Genomic DNA, 16,508 nt, shown 5'->3' with positions numbered 1-16,508 from the left:
CTATGTGTTAATCAATGTTGTCACCTGCAAAGAACTGCTGACTGATGTCCGGAAGGACAAAATGGAAGATGGGCGGCACTGTGGTGCACTGCTGCCTCACAGCACCAGGGACCCTCAATTCCGACTGTCTGCGTGGAGTTTGCATGTTCTCCCTGTGTCTGTGTGGGTTTCCTCTGGGTGCTCAGATTTCCTCCCACAATCCGAAGATGTGCAGGCTAGGTGGATTGACCACGCTAAACTGCCCCTTAATGTCAAAGGATGTGCAGGTTGGGTGGGGTTGTGGGGATAGGGCAGGCAGTGGGTCTAGGTCGGGTGCTCTTTTGGACACCTGATGTGCTGAATGGCCTCCTTCTGCACTGTAGGGATTTTAATGCCTAAAGCATCAGCAAGCTGCAGGAGCCTTGATTGAGGAGGGCTCTACAATAACACGTTAATCTAAATCCCTTTCACCATAGCCAGAGCAATATAAGGTGATGGAGAAGCAAGCTCTGCCTGTATGAGAAGCTTCCTCAGGAGGAACGGTACCATAAGCTACAACTCACGGATTTTTATGTTCCCAATGCCAGTCTGACAGTTTTATGAGTAGGAAGGAATTGGCTGATAACACCCCTGCAAACTGCCCTGGAATATTTCACAATGTGAAAGATACAGCATAAATGCATGCAGCAGTTGGGCAACAAAGGATAGCTTATCTCACACATAGCTCCTGGCTTCTGTCAGGAATTTGGCTACCCTTAAAAGTCTTTGTGAAGCACAGGTTAGCTGTGTACAGAGCTGGGGAGATGGACCTTTAAATATATAAGTTCTATGCCTACTACAAAATAGTCATTCTCTCATGATCTCCCTTTGACAATTAAATCACCTCATTAAACTTCTGGCATGTACTTCTCCATTACAAGTTAGACTCCCTTCTGGAAAACAATCTGCTGTTCCCCTACAGAGTGGGAGGAAAGCAGTTAGATTTTTACTGTGCGTTTTTGGAATGGAGGCTGGTCCCTGGTTGAAGCATGTCATGGGACCGATTGGCAGTGTGCCTGCATGGTGTGTGGTGCAAAAGGTTACTAAGGTGACCAGGATTCTGGCGCAAAAACCTAATTGTGGGATCGAGGAAGGCTTGCAAATTACCCAAGACAAGGGGCTTAGGCTCGCAGTAGGAGTTTTTAGCTGCATGCAGATGGAGAGTTGGGGAGCAAGAAAGCCCATGAGCAGTGGTTGTCTGCTCAGTGTAACTGGGGAGCTGGGATTGTGCTAGTAATTTGAAGCTGTGCTACAGCCTGGCCATGCCAGTGGGACATCGTATTGAAATGAAATGAAATGAAAATCGCTTATTGTCACGAATAGGCTTCAATGAAGTTACTGTGAAAAGCCCCTAGTCACCACATTCCGGCGCCTGTCCGGGGAGGCTGGTACGGGAATCGAACCGTGCTGCTGGCCTGCTTTAAAAGCCAGCTATTTAGCTGAGTGAGCTAAACCAGCGAAGGGACTGAGCAGCAGGAAGATCGGGTGCAATTCAGTGAATGCGCTGCGCCCGGCAGGTGAATCCCGGGAAAGGCCCAAAACAGGCTTTGTGCTGGTCGGCGGGCCGATCATAAGTCACCTGACATGTTACACCTGACGTGATCTGGATCATGCCCTTGCTGAGCGGGTTCCACATAGATATTTAAGTGAGATATTAGGCTCGTATTCCACCCGTATATAGTATAAGGAAAGGAGTCCATCAATATTGTTGTTAAGATCTCTTACAATCGCATTATAATTTTAGATCTCCCGTTTCTATTGTGGCCAGAGATGCCCCACATTCCTAAGTCACCGACAGAACCCAATTCCTTCTCCAGGAACTTTTATCCCAGCCCCATCCCTCAATCTGGATTCCAGAGCTTGAGGTCGAGGCTTGATCAGCAACGGTGGAGGGTTTATAATCAGGGAAAATACAAGAGGTCAAATTGGTGAAATACAAACATCTTAAAGTCTTGCCGGGAGGGAGGAGGTTACATAGAGAGAGAGGGGCGGCGGGGGGTGAGGCCACAGAGGGATTTTAAAACAATGATGAAGATTTTTTTAAATTGACGTGTTGTTGGATATTGAGTCAGGGAAGGTCAGCAAGCACAGGAGTGAATGAGATTTGGAATGAGTTAAAATCTGGACAGCAGAATTTTGGACGAATCAGCTGCTAGTTGACTTTTCTTCCAGGGGTGTGAACAATTCACCCTGCTATAAAATCCAGCCCGTTTACTCTGCTTCTCTCCACAGAGATCGGCTGATTTGCTGAGTATTTCACAGAAATACACTATGCTGACAAGGCCCTTCAGCCCATTGAGTCTGCACCGACACGTGAAAACCATTTGGCTTACCTACCTAATCCCATTTGCCAGCACTTGGTCCATAGCCTTGAATGTTATGGCATGCTAAGTGCTCATCCAGGTACTTTTTAAAAGGATGAGGCAACCCTCCTCTATCACCCTACCAGGCAGCGCATTCCAGACTGTGACCACCTTCTGGGTAAGAATATTTTTCCTCACATCGCCCCACCTTGAACCTGTGTCCCCTCGTGACTGACCCCTCAACTAAGGGGAACAACTGCTCCTTATCCACCCTGTCCATTCCCCTCATAATCTTGCACAGCTCGATCAGATCGCCCCCTCAATCACATTCCTATAATGTGGTGACCAGAACTGTACAGACAGTACTCCAGCTGTGGCCTCTCCAAAGTTCTATGCAACTCCAACATGACCTCCCTGCTTTTGTAATCTAAAGGCAAGTGTCCTATATGCCTTTTTCACCAGCCTCTTAACCTGCCCATCTGCCTTCAGAGATCTATGGACAAACACGCCTTTGTCCTAAGAGCTTCCTGGTGACATGCTGTTCATTGAATACTTCCTTCTCAACTTCCTCCTTCCAAAGTGATCCAGCATTTTCTGTTTTACTTTCCGACTTCCAGCATCGGCAGTAATTTGCTTGTATCTTTGCATTACTTTTTCAGTATCCCCCCACAAACCCAGAACCATTACCACTTAGAAACAGCAACAACTTGGGAACAGCCATTACCACCCAATGGAGTGATTACTACGTCAAATGGATAAACATGGGAAAATTAAAATGTAAACAGACGTGAGGAATTATTCTTTAATGGATAATTATTTCTCAGGGAGGATACAAAGAAAAAGCACCAAGTTCAGCATGTTTCCCACAGATTTTCAGTCATGATAAAGTCTGGTTTTCCAAAAATGGAACAAGGTAGGATTTAAACTGTGAAAAGAAACGTAAGAACACAGAAAAAAACCCTTTTGATGATACAAAACTTGAGTTACAATAAAAAGTGTTCAGAAAAAAGGCAATACCTCTCAATTTATAAAAGTATGAAAAATTTGAACTTCTGTTACGGGCTGCAAAGCTTTTTATGCATGTTAGAAATAGCCCAAAGACTCATTGGAGCAAGCACTGACTTTAATATTGTTTTCTTCTTAACCACACAGACAAACCAGTTTCCAAGCGTTAGCCAAATCCCCATCTGTAATTTATTAAGCCCAGCTTTAAAAATTGAAACAAATATATAACATAAAGCAACTTTTAATCTTTTAAAACTGTTGACTTTGAAAACATTCTAAGTGATATGTCCTAGAATAGGTTCCTGTTGAGTTTATGATAACCTCAATACTGAGAAAACCAGAAGATACGTATTGATTCATTTCATTTCCAGATATGCCCATGATTTTAATGTAGCAGAACCAACTGCTATTCCAGGGAATAACTGGAACAAATACATTTGACTATTTGGTAAATTATTCATTTTACATTACAAAAAAGGTCCCTGACTTAAGTTTACAATAGTACCATTGGAATGCCTCCAGAATTTTGATTCTCAAATATACTAACATTCAACGCGAAACATAAAGAAATAGAAAGTTAAAAATATGTTTTGACTTTTCCTATTCAACGACCTGACAGGAGTTTGCGTCGTGTGCAAAACTGACATCCTTGTCGTTTGTGATTGCTGTCGGCCAGGCCACAATGTTAAATTAAACCATTTGCATTTAGTGGGATGTCCTGCATTTTCAGAAAGCAAAAGGTTTCGGATCCTCCTCAAGCTCGAACCGGTTTTCTTCTTATTGGGAATTTCCTCCATGTTTGTCTCGCCCTTCTTCCAGCTGAATGCAGCAATTATAAAAATAGGTCAGCGCAAAGCTCAAACTTTAAGGACATAATGCAGTTAAGTGCATGCCAGCTATGTAATAGGGCTGTTTTGTGATTCCTTGGCCAAATTTAATTGATTAATTATGATATAATTATTCTTCGAAGTGCTCATTAAAATCCAGTTGGATGAGCACTTTCATTAACAATTTAACTGCTATATCTTTGTTAATCCAGTGTCAGACTTTTACATTAATTGTGATAACATGTTCCTTAAATATATAGCTTTCACATTGTGTACAATAACTTGCCTTGAAAGAAACTCTCTCATCTCCAAGTTGTCTCATCTGGAAGGCTGTCTCTGAAACCTAGCAAGACCTAACACATCTGGAGCAGTAACAGATATCCAAGTAAACTAGGATGTCAAAATAAATACTGCATTGACCCAGCCACATGCATTTAATGAAAGGAGAATTGAAGGTATTGGAGATAAACAGGACTGCTAGATATGTGCCCCAGCAGAGATAGGAGAAGGAACTTTTGTCTGTTAAAGCTGATCGAGGTTGACTGCGAGGAGGGAGGAATCCTTGATAGATGAACATATACCAATACTTGATGGAGTGGACTTGATGAGTTGTACAGCTTTTCCTCTGTTAATCTTTATGTTCTTAGCCTAGAAACTAGCAGGTAGAGCAATTTAGGTAAAAATCTAATCTTAAACCTGCCATTTTATGCTTGAGTAGCTAACATAATGATCCCATTATTTACTGAGAAATATGATGGGGATGCCTTTGAAAAATAGGTGCAAAGCTTCCAGTTTGATGGGTTGTTCCTTTGCTTATTATTTGCCAAAGTGCACCACTGATCATATTGACAAAGGCAAAAAAAAGCGACGGGTGCGATCTGATGGGACAGAAACAGAGTCCCATTTGGGCACATTTAGCCGGTGACACCGCTATTTAATGGCACCTCGGTGTTTTTTTGGCCTAAGTAAGGAACGCCCTGCCGAGGCCACACTTGCATAATTTCCTGAACCGAAGGCCCCACCGCAGCCTCTGGACTCCCCACCCGTGCCCCAAATGCACCCATGGGATCCTTGAGCCCCCCCCCCCCCTCTTATCCCCACCTCTTAAGGGCAAGGCTCCTCCGGGCCCAATCCATAGAACAGGCAACCTGGCACCTTGTCACTGCCAGCCTGGCAATGCCCCTGCTAGCCTGAAAGTGTCACCCGGGCACCCTAACCGTGCAAGGTTGGCACTGCCAAGGTGCCTGGGTGTCAGTGGGAGTGCGAGGGTAACACCTTTCCCAGAGCCTGACCGTCCAGAGATCTCTAATGGCCTGGGAGACACTCCTAGGTGCCGTTACGCCTGGTCCACTAGGTTTGTGGAAACTAGTGCTAAATAGTGCCATGTAAGGTCTTCCCAATGAGGTCGTTAGTTCCCGGGCGGCAGGAGAATCTGGCGTAGGCATATTTAAATGAGCCTAAAGTCTCACTTAAATATGTTAATCTGGATCTTGTCCAGTGAGGGCGAGATCCAGATCGCGACGTATCGCGAAATTTCGTTAAACCTTGCAAGGCATTTTGACCGTCGCAAATCTTCAACGGCCTCATTACATCATCAAGTCGGGTGCGACGTGGCCACTAAATCACACCTGACGTCCCAGAGCTGCCATCTGAACTATATATATATTAAAACCTTTGCATTGTCAATTAAGGCTCCCAACATCTTTTTGAGGCCCTCGATGAAAATGTTGAGCATTTCTGAATGCAGCTGGTGCCGATCCGGAAAAGGTTTGCTGAAGGACCCACTGAACGTAATTACAAACAATACTTTCCTGGGAGAAGTGTAGTGTAGGTAGCTTATTTTGTTCTTATTAACTTATGCATTAGGATTTCAGTAAGAACCTGTTGTGAATTAATGCGACGTTCAAAAATGTGGATTGCTTCCAGTATCTTTCAATCATCATTTGTAAATATGCTAATAAATGAATCATATTTCTGGAAATTGCTCAAGTTAAGCATTTCATAATATATATTAAGCTGTAAAAATGTTAGTTTTGTTGATATTAAAATATATAACTGAAATGGCTCAGTCAGATTGCAAGCTGTTATTCAAATACAATCTTTGATTGCTTATGTTGTGTGCAGTTGAAGTGCTTGTATTTCTTATGAAATTTGATCATAATATTTGGCACAGATTTTCAAACTGGGATTCTGGGCCTTGAAGGTTCCATGAAGGATTCTCAGCGGGGGTCCCTGAAGATATCTGGGTTGGGATTCTCCAGCCTCCCAGCCATCGGCAAGGGGAGGTGGTGTAGTTTTCACTGCTGGCAGCATTCTCTGCTCCTGCAGCTGTCAATGGGGTATCGCATCAAAGCCACCCCACACTGCCAGCAAATCCGTGGGCAGGGTTGTGCTGCTGGGAGGTCTGAGAATCCCATCGGTGTGAACGACTGGTCCTGATTTCTGTCCACTGACCAAGCAATCTATTTATCTTTTGACTTATCAACTAGCTATTTCCTATCAAGTACACAACATTGAATTAAATTAAATTTACAGCATAGAAATAGGCTATTATTTCTATGCTCGTGGCTCCTCCCAATCTATTTACATTATCTTACTCCCATCAATTGTCCATCAATTCCTTTCTCCGTAATCTAGCTTCCTCTTCAATGCATCTATACTGTTCACCTCAACCATTCAACATGGTAGTGAGTTCCACATTCTCAACATCACTTCAATTAATTCGGTAAGTGTATGTAACAGGTCATAGATGCAGTTGGAGCCGCATTGCATTGCTGCCCATAATAAATTTCTAGCTCAGTCTCTTTTGCAAGTGAGGGCTCCCAGGATTGAAAGAAGCCCTACAGTGCAGAAGGAGGCCATTCGGCCCATCGAGTCTGCACCAACCCTTCGGTAACCCCACCCAACCCTTGGACGGTTCTGGGTAATTTAGCATGGCCAATCCACCTAGCCTGCACAACTTTGGACTGCGAGCATATTTGCTGAAAATAATTCCATGAACCACTAATCTATAGTATTCCTGCATTCTCTGAATAGCATAAACTGCCTTGGTTCACTTGCCTTGAATTTCCACTGGTGTCCCTGTTACAATTGGGGAACCCAGTGCCAGGATTCTCCGTTATCCGGCGGGGCGGGCAGTACCGGCGCCAAGGGGTGGCGTGAACCATCCCGGCGTCGGGCCACCTGGAAGGTGCAGAAACCTCCGCACCTTCGGGGCAAGGCTGGCGCTGGAGTGGTTGCGCATGCGCAGGAGTGCCAGCGTGTTCCCAGAACCATTGGCATGATCCCTGCGCATTCGCAGGGGGTTTCTTCTCCGTGCTGGCCATGGCGGAGCTTTACACAGGTCGGCGCGGAGGGAAAGAGTGCCCCCACCCGCAGATCGGTGGGCCCCGATCGCGGGTCAGGCCACCGTGGGGGGCCCCCCTGGGGCCGGATCCCCCCGCCCCGAGGCCTCCGCAGGCCGCCCTCAGAGCCAGGTCCGCCGGTACGGACCTGGTCTAGTCCACACCGGTGGGAATGGCCGAAAATAAGCAGCAGCTCAGCCCATCGGGGACCGGAGAATCGCCGGGGCGTCCACTGCCAACGGCCCCCGACCGGTGCGGCACGATCCCCGCCCGCGCCAAAAAACCGGCACCGGAGAATTCGGCAGCCTTGTCGGAGCGGTGGGGCGGGATTCTCGCCGTCCCCCGGCGACTCTCCGACCCGGCGGTGGTCGGAGAATCCTGCCCTACAGGTCCAACATTCAAAAATCATCCAGGTGGTAATGAACACAATGCTTCACAATCTTACTATAAGTAATCAAATCTAACATACCTGGCATTCGTCTGTAACCATGAGCAACTCTCCGGGATGGTTCTTTAAAAAAAGATATTTCATTAGGAATGAAACCAAAATTCAGGAGAAATATCATAGAATCCCTACAGTGCAGAAGGAGACCATTCAGTCTGTAGAATCTGCACCGACCCTTTGAAAGAACACCCTACCCAGGGCCACTTCCTTCTCCAGTATCTGGAACACCATATGCCTGGACACAAAAGCGGCAATTTAGCATGGCCAATTCACCTAACCTACACATCATTGGACTGCGGGAGGAAACCAGAGCAGCAGGAGGAAACCTACGTAGACACAGGGAGAACATGAAACCTCCACACATTCACCCAAGGCCGGCATTGAACCCAGGTGCTTGGTGCTGTGAGGCAGCAGTGCTAACTGCTGTGCCACCGTGCCGTCAGTCAGTCAGTCATGAACCATAAAGAGAAAAGGCAAACAATTTTATACTCCTCAGAATTTTCTACTGGTATGCTTAATCTGGTTCTAACTGGGGCGGCATTCTCCCCTCCCCACCTTTGGGGGCCAGCCCCGCGCCGGAGCGGTTTGCACCAGAAGACTGGCGCAAAAAACCGGCGCCCCCGGCTGGGGGTCGGAGAATTTCGCCCCATATATGTAAACAGAAAAAGCTTTGGGGTGTGAATATACTTGTTCCTCTTTGCTTAAGATGTATTTATAAATCAAGTTGATCACACAAGAATAACATCACAGGCTGTTGTGACATTTGCTCCGGTGTGAATCCTTGCCAGCAGTTACTGTGGTGCTTCTAATGCACCTAACAGAATTCTTCAGCCTTTCCTGCTGGCTGGATCCTCCTTGCGATGGGTTCCCTGGCAATTGGAGAGGTGAGCCATGCAGAATGCCGTCGACATTGGCGGGACAAGAAGATCCTGTCGGTGGCTAATGGCGTGCTGCTCCATCGCCTGAAAACAAGACAGGTGGGGGAAGGGAGAGGGGGGAAATCCCACTCATACATTTTGGAGCCAGCTCACTCTATAAGCCATGCTTTCCCAAAAGTTTCAACAAACTATAACCAGGTTGCAGTATAAAGTCATTCTGCCAATAGATCAGAGTTTTCACCACCATTCTGATTCTGTTTCCTGTATCTTCATACGGCGGATAGATGAGTAAATACAATTGCAAATATGATTTTCAGAGAATGTGCTTACCTGCATGGATAAGTCTTGTGACTTCTTTCTCATGCTCGCTCAATGGTTCACCATCAATTGTGATTTTGGTGAATGAGGAAGAGGATCCTGCCAAAGTAGCAGTTAACGACAGCATTAGTACTTGATACACATTAGTTATCAATACAGGGAAGTACAACTTCCGTCAGGAGGCAGTCTGAACTAAGTCATGTTTGGCTGAATGCAAAAAAAAAGCCAAATTTATTCCATGAAGCTTGGTGTTACCAGTTGTATAATTATTCAGAATCATAAACTATGGGCTGGATTCTCTGTCGGCAGGATCCTCCGCTTCATCAGCAGCGCACTCATGCCCACGGGTTTGCTGATGGTGTGGGGGTGCCCACAATGGAAAACCCCATTGGCCGGCTGCCGGGATGGATAATCCTGCTGCCGGCAGGGGTGCGCCGCACCTGAAAACGAGTGCGGCAGGACGCAGAATCCCGTCCTACTTTTTTTGCTTTCCCCGTACTGCCACTGAAAAGATTGTAGTTTCCTTCAATCAGATATGTTTAACACAACACAAATTTGTAAAGAGGGCTTTTTTAAAGTGCATCTGAGATATGTAAAACTCAATCATGTTTGATGAACACTTCAGCCATTCGAACACTGCATAAATTTAGTCAATATTAGAAATCTGTGAATGACAATTCGGTGAATTACTTCCAAACCTCAAATGGCCAAATTGTATTCATGACTGCTCGAAGTGTTGTTTGAAAGTGATAAACAATGACTGGGTCTCACAATCTGCAACATGTTCTCTCTAAGTGGAGCACTGTGTTGCTAGCTATGGTAGATGACTTGCTACATCACTTCTGAACATGACCAATAGGACCAACTCAAATTGTGACATAAAAACCATGTACCACCACACCATGTCTTCTCTAAGTTGACCATGTTTGGCATCATGATATCTCGAATACACATGAAAGCGCTCTTTGACCGTTAATGGGAAGGGAAGAGATAGGGATGATCATTCACTTTTCAGAACACAATAACTTGATGCCAAATGTAAATATTGTTAATGAAGAAGAAAATGCAGGGAGGAGGTTTCCACTGGCTGCGTTTGAGTATCCTGATCTCCACTGAAAACAGACATGATAATTAAGACAGAAGGTTGTACCCATCGATAAGGATGGGAAGTGGAGGTAGGGCAGGATCTATAAGTTGCATGTGAAGCGAATATCCAATATCAATCATAAAACATCTTTGCTAATGAATAAAAATAAATTTCCACCCTTCTCCCCACCCCTCTTAATTCAACAAAGGGTATTGGCAACCTCTGAACGTTGTGTTACTTAGTGTCCAGAGTAAAAAATTCTTTTAGCAAATACAGAAAAATATTTCACTCTATTATTAATCAAATGGAGAATATATATAAAAAAATGTTTCCACAATTGTGAAGTGGACATAAACAAATGCAACCTTGGATTGTTAATGAAGGTTAGGCGGAATTTTTCTTGTGCTGGAGTTTGATATCCGGCAGCAAAGAACTTCACGAGTAAACACAAAGAAATATTTCCTTAGATTGTTAATGAAGACGAGGTCTTTAAATGTTGCGTTTGAGTAACAAATATCCAGGGAAAAATAACTCACACTGGAAACAAAATATAAGGTCAATTCCACATGTAGGTGACATAGAGGTGGGAAGTACAGGCAATTAGTTGGTTGGAGTTGTAAATAGGGAATGAAGATCCCATAAGTCCATGCCTTAGGAGGCAAATGCCAGAGCCACCAGCTCACTAACCTCCTTGAAGGAGTTTTTGGATTTCTTCATCCTCAAGTATTTTGGGATCACCCTCAATAATCCTGGTAACCTTGGTATAGTGCGTTCCTGACGAGATACATGTCAATGGTGAATCTTAAATATTTTCACTGCTTCCACCACAGGAAGACACATATAATATATAGGAAGCACAGAAAGATTATTGGAATCCCTGACTGTAATTACCAAGATGTTTAGTGAAATTAGTTTTCAAACTGGGTCTGATGAAAGCCACTTTGTTAGCCTAAATATTTCTTAAATCAGATTCACGCATTTTATTAACCTCATTGAATGACCAAGACATAATATAAAAGCATAAGTGATGTGATATTGTTGACATTTTAATACATTAAATTCCTGTGGCTTATGTTAACAGCTGTGTTAATAGCTTCATGCTGCCATTAAAGTACTAGACAGAGAACTCCAAGGCAATTATATGAAGTGTTTATACGATAATATCTCACGGGATAATTTCTGGGTAATCATTTTGGTTGAGTAAATGCAACAATTTTCAAAATATCCAGTTCCTCCTGTGATATTTATCTAAACAAGCTGAAGGAAGCATTCCATCCTCTTAAAACGCTTCAGTTGTATTCGGGAAGTGGATTTAGATTTGTCCTCTGAGTTTACGTCAATCCCAAACAAAATTATTTAACTTAGACTTTGAACAGCTGTCAGAGGAGAAAGGCCTTTATCCCATTAATCTGGGCCAAATAAAAATCCACAATCCATTAACCATATTGGAGAAAGGTCATTTCTGATCTTACTCCATGTAAGGCACAGCCCTCATGTATTCACAGAGGAATATGTCTGGCGCTGCAACACTACTCTTGACTGACATGAGTAATTTTCCCCTGATTTTCGTAGCACAGGGCTAAATCGCTGGCTTTGAAAGCAGGCCAGCAGCACGGTTCAATTCCCGTAACAGCCTCCCCGAACAGGCGCCGAATGTGGCGACTAGGGGCTTTTCACAGTAACTTCATTTGAAGCCTACTTGTGACAATAAGTGATTTTCATTTCATTTCATTTTGTGCTTCAATACAGTGGTGTACATCTGTAGAGTTCCACTGTTTCTTAACAAACCTCAGGGAATGTTTAAAAGAAGGGCATTTTATTAAGTTGTCGAAGTAACTTTGAGGTAGAATTTTGTCTTTCACCACCTGGAAATCAAGTGGGTTTGTACTCCAGGGTCTCAGTGAAATACTCAGTACCTGGTCGGTGAGGGGTACGGGAATTCAGGCTGGCTAGGTCAATATCAAGGACCTGAAAGAAAAGTCCCCTTCAGATAGGTAGGTGGTGAGGGTGGGTGGGAGAATTCAGTGCTGTTAAAAAATCAGGGGATGCATGATGTTGGCTGTAAGCCTGGGCGAGAGGACGTCCAAGTGCTCCACTCCTTAACGCCCACAGAGAAAATCTGGCAAAATAAATTAAAATTTCTGGACTTCTCCTAGCCCTTGAATCAGCTTCAGGCAGATTTGACCTGGGGGAAACGCCACCACTGCTTCTCTGCTCAGATGAGGCCTCTGAGTGAAATCACAGATCCAACCCTGACAACATCATTGGAGCCTGAGCAACATGTGTAAAGAGGACCCTGCCAGCCTGGGGTGGGTGTCCAAGCTTCCGTTGGTTAAAGTTGGTCAGACTTGGGAGGTGGCAAGTAGTTCAGTTCTCCGTTCCATTTTAAGTACTGCCATCCTCTACCACCCCCTCCCCCCACCCATCCTTCCTACCTGACAGAGGGAGATAACATTGGGGATCTTAAGTCAGGGATCTGTCCACTTAATTTAGCATTGTCGGTGTTCCACAGCAGAGTTCACCTCAACGCTGCGACGGAGCCACCACCTTCTGGGTCCTCCTGCCACTGTTTCCTGCATTTGTGACCATTGATTAGTTAACGGAGCAGCCAAAATTGCTGGATTCACAGGTATCTCCTTCAACCTGCAGTATGTTTTAAGGTCTGGAAAGTGCTGCACGGCAAGTGCTTCACTCGTGCCAGATTTTGTGGGAATGGGAGAGGTGGTGGGGGAGGGGCGCGTTGACGTTGTTGGGATGTAATCCAGAATGATAATCCAAACACGCGCCATTCACCAAATCAATATTAATTTACAGGATTTGTGCAATAAATCCTTTAAGAACACACAATAAGAACATGCTTTTGGATAAACCCTCACATATCTAGCTCACAAGATATTATTCCAGCTCACTGGCAGCTTGTTCTCTGAAATGCCTTTGGATTCAGAAGATTAAATTCTACCACTGGCAGTGACTGGGAAACAATGTTACCAACCGCACCGCCACCCCTGATAAAACTCAACCATTGCCAGTTTATAGATCTTTTTCTTCACCCTATCTAGCCTCATCAGTAGATCTATCCTTGGAAAGAGAATTTTAGGGTATAAATGGGTGAACCTCGTGGTTATATTAAGGATTTTTACCACCAGTGTCAGTCAGGGCAAGACGATTTGTAAGCTGGTCCTGTGCTGATCAAGTTTAGAAATCATGAGCCGGAATTGGGAAACGTGATTGGGTGGAGAATCAGTACTGACGCCGAAATCGTGGCGGCCGCCGGTTCACGCCAAATCGCATTTCTCCGGTGCCTCGACATCGGCATCAATGTGTTCCACTCCGCACGTACAATAAACACCGTTGGCATATCATTAGCAGGCCTGGCCCGGTATTCTCCAGGGCCTCTGCGGTTCTCCGTCTCTACTGGGGCGAATTCCTAATGGCGAGGTTAACTTGTACATTTAAAAATCGATGGCTGATAAGGGAGAGAGAGAAGGTAGGACACGGAGAGACGCGACCGTAGGTTACTGTGCTGGACAATGTGGGACTGGCTGGGAGTGGGGAGGGGGGGAAATGGGTGACTCCCCCTCGGGTTTGGGGTGGTATCCAGGCATGGACCGCCATTGCCGCTGCCTGTGATACACCCATCTTGCTGCAAAACACCCGACCACCCACCTTGGCCTTGGTCCTGCAGATTGACACCAGCCCCCACCACACCCTCTGCCATACAACCCCACCCCCCCATCCCAACTAGCCGTCACCTGCCGGCAAGGCATCACGCGGCCCACCCAAGGGCAATCCCACAGTAGCCCCTCCAGGAAGGCGCTGGATGGGGGCCGTGGAGCACACTGCTGGCATGGGCAGCACCATCTGATGGTATCCCTGGCAGCAGAGAAGGGTGTCAGGGCCAGAAGCTCAGGGGCAAAAGGTGTGAGGGGGGCATGCAGGGGCAGTGTTCGCAGTGCCAACCAAGGCCACTATGCAGTCCGGTGGATCTGGCTGGGTGCAGGGTAAGTACCTGGCTAACATGTCAGCCTTTCATCCCCTGCAGGCAATGGATACTGGAATTCAACCAGCAATGGTGGCCTTCCTCCTATCGCCGCAGCCCTGGGGGATGCACTGCAGCTGTACGAGCTGGAGCTGCTGGAGCAGGAGGAAGCTGCAGCAGGGGAGACTGCACTAGAGGAACAGGAGGCGGCCGCTGAAGATGGAGAGTTGGCCAACCAACAGGCTGAGGAGGAGAAGGAGCAGGAAGTGCAAAGGAGGCGTCGCATAAGGCCCCACATGTACCAGCACCGCATGTCATTTGAGGACCTGCCGAATTGGGCATGCCATTGAAGACTCCGGCTGAGCAGAGGGACAGTGCAACATATTTGTCAGATCATGGCGCACCTGGCACGCCGGGGGAGTGGAGGAGGACACTCGCTCCCAGTGGCCGTCAAGGTGACGGTCGCCCTGAACCTTTGCATCATGGAGTCCTTCTTAACACAGGATCATTTCCTTTATCACCCTCCCTCTGTTTAAGTGAACTGTGCCCTCACATTAATGTTTTTTGTTATTAACAATTAATCAATCAACCAATTTATTGAAATTGCAATCCCAGTGCTAATTGGTAATACATGCAACAGAAACTCTGAGTCAAGAGTTTCCATTTTTATATTTTTTATTTGCCACTTTAGTGTTAAAACTACTGAGATTGGCAGAAGGGGGCATTCCATTTGTACTATCTGACTTCAAATTAGTGCAGAAGAACTTGCTTGAACAGTTAACTCTGTTATTATTGCAGGATAATCTACTTGCCTTATGGGGGAATGAGGCAATGATCAAAGGATCTTTTTAATGTAGTTTGGAAATGCTGCTCTACAAATATTTAACAATTTAACACCACTGTCCATATAAACAAATCTACAGAAATAAACTTCTCTCCATTAAAATGGCCATGAAGGTTCACGAAGCATTCCCAAGGGTAGGAAGTCTCAGGAATGTTTAATAATGTAGAGACCATAAGACAAAGGAACAGAATTAGGCCATTTGGCCCATCGAGTCTGCTCTGCTATTCAGTCATGGCTGATATTTTTCTCATCCCTATTCTCCTACCTTCTCCCCATAACCCCTGATCCCCATATTAATCAAAACCTATCTTGCTCTGTTTTAAAGACACTCAGTGATTTGGCCTCCACAGCCTTCTGCGGCAAAGTGTTCCACAGATTCACCCTCTGGCTGAAGAAATTCCTCCTCGCCTCTATTTTAAAGGATCGCCCTTTAGTCTGAGATTGTGCACTCTGGTTCTAGTTTTTCCTACTGGAGGAGAGGGGATCGCTTGCTAGAGGCTAAATACTCGATTTGAGGGGTGGGAACGCTGGAACATCTCTTTCCCATCGCCTTAAGCAATCAAAGCCAGTCCACGATGTTAAATCAATCTCAAGCCAGTTGGTGAAGGATGGAAATAGACTTTAATACGTTTCTTGATTATAGGTGTATTTAAAAAGTGCAGCGTCTGCTTTCAGGAACTACCCTTGCGCCCCAGCAGTCTCGCTTTATAAGTCCTCGAGGTACATAATTAAACACTGGGCGGGATTTTCTGGCTGTCTGGGATCTTATGGTCCTGCCAATGGAGCACTCCTGCCATGGGTTTACCGGTGGCGAGGAGTGCGTTCCAACGGGAAACCCCAGAAGATCCCACCGCCGGCAACTGGCGAGCCGCCCTCCGCTGCTGCAGATTGCGCCACAGAAGGGGAAGAAAATCCCACCCAATATCTTCATTTGGGTATCTTAACAATATAATTAATATATATTTAACACAGGTCCCCAGCCTGACTATGTTATAAAATTACAACAGATCTTGGAAATATTCTTAATAAAATAAACTACAAACCTCCTCCTTCAATAAGTTTGGTAAAGGTCTCAGCATTGCCTTCAATTGTTCCTGAATCGCCGTCAAGAGAGAGAGAATAAGTAAATTACATTACGTCTATGCTGATCAATAGTTTTCTTTTGGTATTAGAACATTGTAAATTAACCAATATATACAATTGGGAAATTCATTTTGAATTTCACAAGCTTTCTGTTTCCAATCTTGGCACATCCATTATTACTTTGAGCTATACTTAACGATTATCTGGATATAGGCTTGCACTGAATGATCCCTGTGCTGAGACAGGTAAGCCTGATACCCACCCAATATTGGTGAACAGGCCTTGATAACACCATACCAGTGAACTGGATGCCTCCCAGCAGCTTGCCAAGTGATCTGAATGTTGGTCCATTACATCACCTGCAGCAGCCAAAAGGT

The 16,508-nt window shown here is 45.3% G+C and overlaps 1 protein-coding gene across 4 annotated transcripts in view; it reads right to left on the bottom strand.

The window, feature by feature from the left end:
* Positions 1-3,109: 3,109 nt before the first annotated feature.
* The window catches only part of postnb (periostin, osteoblast specific factor b), a 102,528-nt gene continuing 89,129 nt past the window's right edge, over positions 3,110-16,508 (bottom strand). For 2 of the 4 annotated variants that reach the window (XM_038817811.1, XM_038817812.1), the window contains 5 exons: positions 16,092-16,142; positions 10,913-10,999; positions 9,151-9,237; positions 7,967-8,008; positions 3,110-4,145 (listed from right to left, as the gene is read on the bottom strand). In XM_038817811.1, the coding sequence (XP_038673739.1) occupies positions 4,081-4,145; positions 7,967-8,008; positions 9,151-9,237; positions 10,913-10,999; positions 16,092-16,142 (332 nt within the window). In that variant the 3' untranslated portion in view covers positions 3,110-4,080. The remainder of the gene's footprint in view (positions 4,146-7,966; positions 8,009-9,150; positions 9,238-10,912; positions 11,000-16,091; positions 16,143-16,508) is intronic. The other 2 variants (XM_038817814.1, XM_038817815.1) reach the window with 1 other exon arrangement.

Source organism: Scyliorhinus canicula, chromosome 14 (assembly GCF_902713615.1).
Source record: "Scyliorhinus canicula chromosome 14, sScyCan1.1, whole genome shotgun sequence".
NCBI classification, from domain to species: Eukaryota; Metazoa; Chordata; class Chondrichthyes; order Carcharhiniformes; family Scyliorhinidae; genus Scyliorhinus; species Scyliorhinus canicula.
The sequence above is the reverse complement of the archived record's forward strand: the minus strand, read 5'-3'. Positions and strand labels throughout refer to the sequence as shown.